The following is a 3,548-nucleotide window of genomic DNA, read 5'->3' as shown; positions in this document are numbered from 1 at the left end:
CTTGTCGGCTCTTATTCTTTTGATGTACAGTATATGTGGCAGCCTAGTTGGCTTGCAGTATTATTTTCAGGATATATATATATAGGTGGTTGTGATTTCTTGATGTAAAGTTTATGGTGTTGTTCTTGCAAGAGTCGGTATAGTTCATTTATAAGTCATATATGGGCCACCCTATTATTCAGTGAGATCCAGGTAAAAGTATAAGGGTGCCTGGTCAGTATTGGTCAGGCACTTGTCATGATTCATAGGTTTGGGTCGTGACAAAAATCTTTATGAAATCTTAAATAAAAAGATGTAATCCTCTGATTCTTCACCTCACGACCGTCAATCAAGGGCTTTGTTTGTTCTTGAATCGACGAATTACTTGTTGTTGTAATTTCACTATGAATGCGGAGCTAAGCTTTAATCACAAACATGGAGGTTGGAAACTTGTGGCTCACCACTTGGAGACGAAAATTTCTTAGTATGCGGAAGACTTGCGGATCACCTTTGGAGATGAGAGCTTCTCTCTATATTTTCTTGATGCCTTTTGGCTTTATGAAGACCCCTTTTTATAGTTGCAGAGGAGAGTTAGGGTATGTATATGATTGGTTGAACCATGTCATTTGAACACTTGGCAACATTTGATTGGTTCTTCTATTGTCTTGGCATGCTGCGTCACTTATACACGTGGTACGATTTTATTCGTCATTAATTTGACTTGGTGTGCCATGTCATTTGACACGTGGAGTGAACCTTGGGCTAATGGAGCGGGCTCATTATTTGAAGACTAGCTCAATGGACTAGCCCAAATGAAATTGGACTTTACTTTAAATCCCTGTCTTGAATTTAAATAACTCGATCTTGATGTGGACTTGATATTTCTTGAATTATGAATTTATCCAAATGTAATATGTCTTCAATTCCACAAAATTTGTATGTCTGTACTATCTAAATCCCCTTGTGGGAGAACTGGATTCATGTACATAAATAGTCCCTCTATGTTAGCTACTCATAGAGATAAGTGATGAACGATTGTGTAGGTAAACCTATTAAACCAAAAAGTGGTGATAAATAATTTAATCAATTCTAGTATCAAACTATAATAGTCATGAAGCACCACAACCCTAAGAACTAACAAATTACAAAAGACGAGATCAAAGAAAGCTTATGGCCGATGATGCTTCCGCAGTCGTTTGAGCTTCCATCGTGTCTCCCATTATGAGATGACTTGTGTACCCGAGAATCCCTGTCGAATCCCCCTCAAAAATGTGTATAACATGCATTTCTAGTATTAGGATTTGACCATGGGCCGAATCTCTAAGGAAAATCCCAAACCGACTCGAATTTGCAGAATTTGTAAGGGCGCCTCATATGGGATGTCATGTGGAATGAGGTACCTTTACATTTTGGTCTGCAGGTCAATTTTGAGAAGGCATGACATGTAGGTATCCTTGGTGGAACGAGGTGACATTGTGTTTTTTGTGATATTTCACTAAAATGGGCATATCTCTCTTGTACATCCTCGGAGTGTGACGATTCTTGTTGCTATGGTTCCGCAATCACGAAATCTAGTGGTCCAATAAAAGTACCATTTAGAGCTAATTTTACTTGTTGGACACATCATGTAGCTATGTGGTGCGGGTTGGAATGCATTTTTCAAATCATTTTCGTGCTTACTTTGCCCTCGGGTGCTTAGCTCGTTTTGAATATTCAAAAATGACTTCTAATACGGCTTCAAAATCACTTTCACCTCTTTTTATATCTTTTTATATCAACATGTTTTGTTGGAATACCACAAGTAGAATAAAAAATGTGAGACTAATGTATCCAATATGTTCTTCTAGATGCCGATTCATCATGCTTACAGAAAAGAAGTAAACTTGAAAGCATGATGGTTAGATTTTAAAATGTATAATATTTGACAATTTATTTAACCATTCATTTATTTTGTGATATGGCTCTTGGCCATCAATAATTATTAGTGTAACTTTAATTGAAACAAAATTGGTATCCTTTTGGAGATGATTATTTGTGGATCTTAACTAGTAAAAATCAATAAAATTGAAATGGTAAATATCTTTTGAGGCATCATGCTACGGTGAATTGTTAGATTGTATGTATTTGATGACAGATGGAATTATGAAGAAATATCCTAGAGATGTGGTCATTCAAATGTGTCTCCAAAACTTTCTCTTGCGATTCAAATGTGTCTCCAAAACTGTTTGCGCTCTCATACAATCTTCAACTTTCATCAATCTTCATCTAAACCACTCAACAACTTCGACAGATGGTAACATTCTCTTGAAGCGTTCCTTTAAAGAAGATATTGAAATATATAAAGCTATATTTTCTTTTATTTCTAGTGATTGTGAAGATTACCTGAAATTCATTTATCCAGAACTAGTGGTGCCATATATAACAAACCGTTTGAGTATTACCAGTGATAAACTTATTGGTCCTAGCCATGGTTTGATTGCTCTGATGGATCCAATTACTACCATCTTGTTCAATCCATCTACTAGAAATTATAGACTGCTGCCGTCGAGCCCTTTTGATGTTCCAAAGGGATTCCATCGATCCATTGCAAGTGGCGGGTTTGGTTTTGACTCTGTAGTTAATGATTTCAAAGTTTTTAGAATTATTCAAGTTTACACGGAAGATCGTTTCGGGTACCCTGAAAAGGGAGAGAAAAAGGTCGAGGTTTATGAATTGGGTATTGATATTTGGAGAGAATTGGATCATGTTGATCAACAATTGCCCAAGTTATTCTGGTTGACTTCTTCGATATTTTATAAGGGAGCTTACCATTGGATTACATCTTCAAGAGAATTCAAACCAACAATTCTTTGTTTTGATATGAGCACAGAAATCTTTCGCAATATGGAACCCCCTAATACTCGTGAATTTTCAAGTGGAACGATTCATAGCCTCCTCATCTTGACTGAGTCTCTATGCTTGACTTGTTACCCCTGTCTAGGACCCATGATTGATCCAGCAAACATTTTGATGGAAATTTGGATAATGAAAGATTATAATGTTTATGAGTCTTGGATTAAGAAATACACAATTAGAGGTCTTCCTACTGAATCTCCGTTAGCAATATGGAAAGACTGTTTATTGCTTTTCCAAAGCAAAAGTGGATATTTGATGTTGTATGATCTTAACTCTGATGAAATCAAGGAATTGAATTTCCATGGTTGTCTGAAAAGTATGCGAGTTATAATTTACAAAGAAAGCATGACTCCAATTCCAAAAGGAAGCCAAAGAAGTACACAAGTTGAAAACTTTTAGGAAAGATTTAACTCTCTCAACTTTAGCTTGATAGACTCTTTCATTGTGAAGATCTAAATACTTTATTTATGGCAATTGAATGCCTTTCAAAATATTATGTCATTTTTCTGGAAATTCAGTAAGATAGAGCTTTCCTTCGAGCTCACTTTGTATCCTTTTATTTGTTGAGTTTGCATTTTGTACTCTCCTTAAATATATGGTTTATACAAGGTTGTCACATTACATATGATGCTTTCTCAGGTAAAATAATATTGTATATTTGGCTACGTAGCATA

The 3,548-nt window shown here is 35.8% G+C and overlaps 1 protein-coding gene across 1 annotated transcript; it reads left to right on the top strand.

Annotated features, from left to right (window-relative positions):
- Positions 1-2,094: 2,094 nt before the first annotated feature.
- On the top strand, positions 2,095-3,273 carry LOC132043303 (F-box protein CPR1-like). Its single transcript, XM_059433805.1, has one exon. It carries the CDS (start codon positions 2,098-2,100, stop codon positions 3,271-3,273), a length of 1,176 nt encoding a protein of 391 aa, XP_059289788.1. The 5' UTR covers positions 2,095-2,097.
- The last annotated feature ends 275 nt before the right edge of the window (positions 3,274-3,548 follow it).

Source organism: Lycium ferocissimum, unplaced genomic scaffold (genome assembly GCF_029784015.1).
Source record: "Lycium ferocissimum isolate CSIRO_LF1 unplaced genomic scaffold, AGI_CSIRO_Lferr_CH_V1 ctg2276, whole genome shotgun sequence".
NCBI classification, from domain to species: domain Eukaryota; kingdom Viridiplantae; phylum Streptophyta; class Magnoliopsida; order Solanales; family Solanaceae; genus Lycium; species Lycium ferocissimum.
This window is presented reverse-complemented; position numbering and strand designations above follow the sequence as displayed.

Excerpts from the sequence above, each read along its gene's own strand:
- LOC132043303 (XM_059433805.1), top strand. The coding sequence starts at position 2,098 with ATGTATTTGATGACAGATGGAATTATGAAGAAATATCCTAGAGATGTG.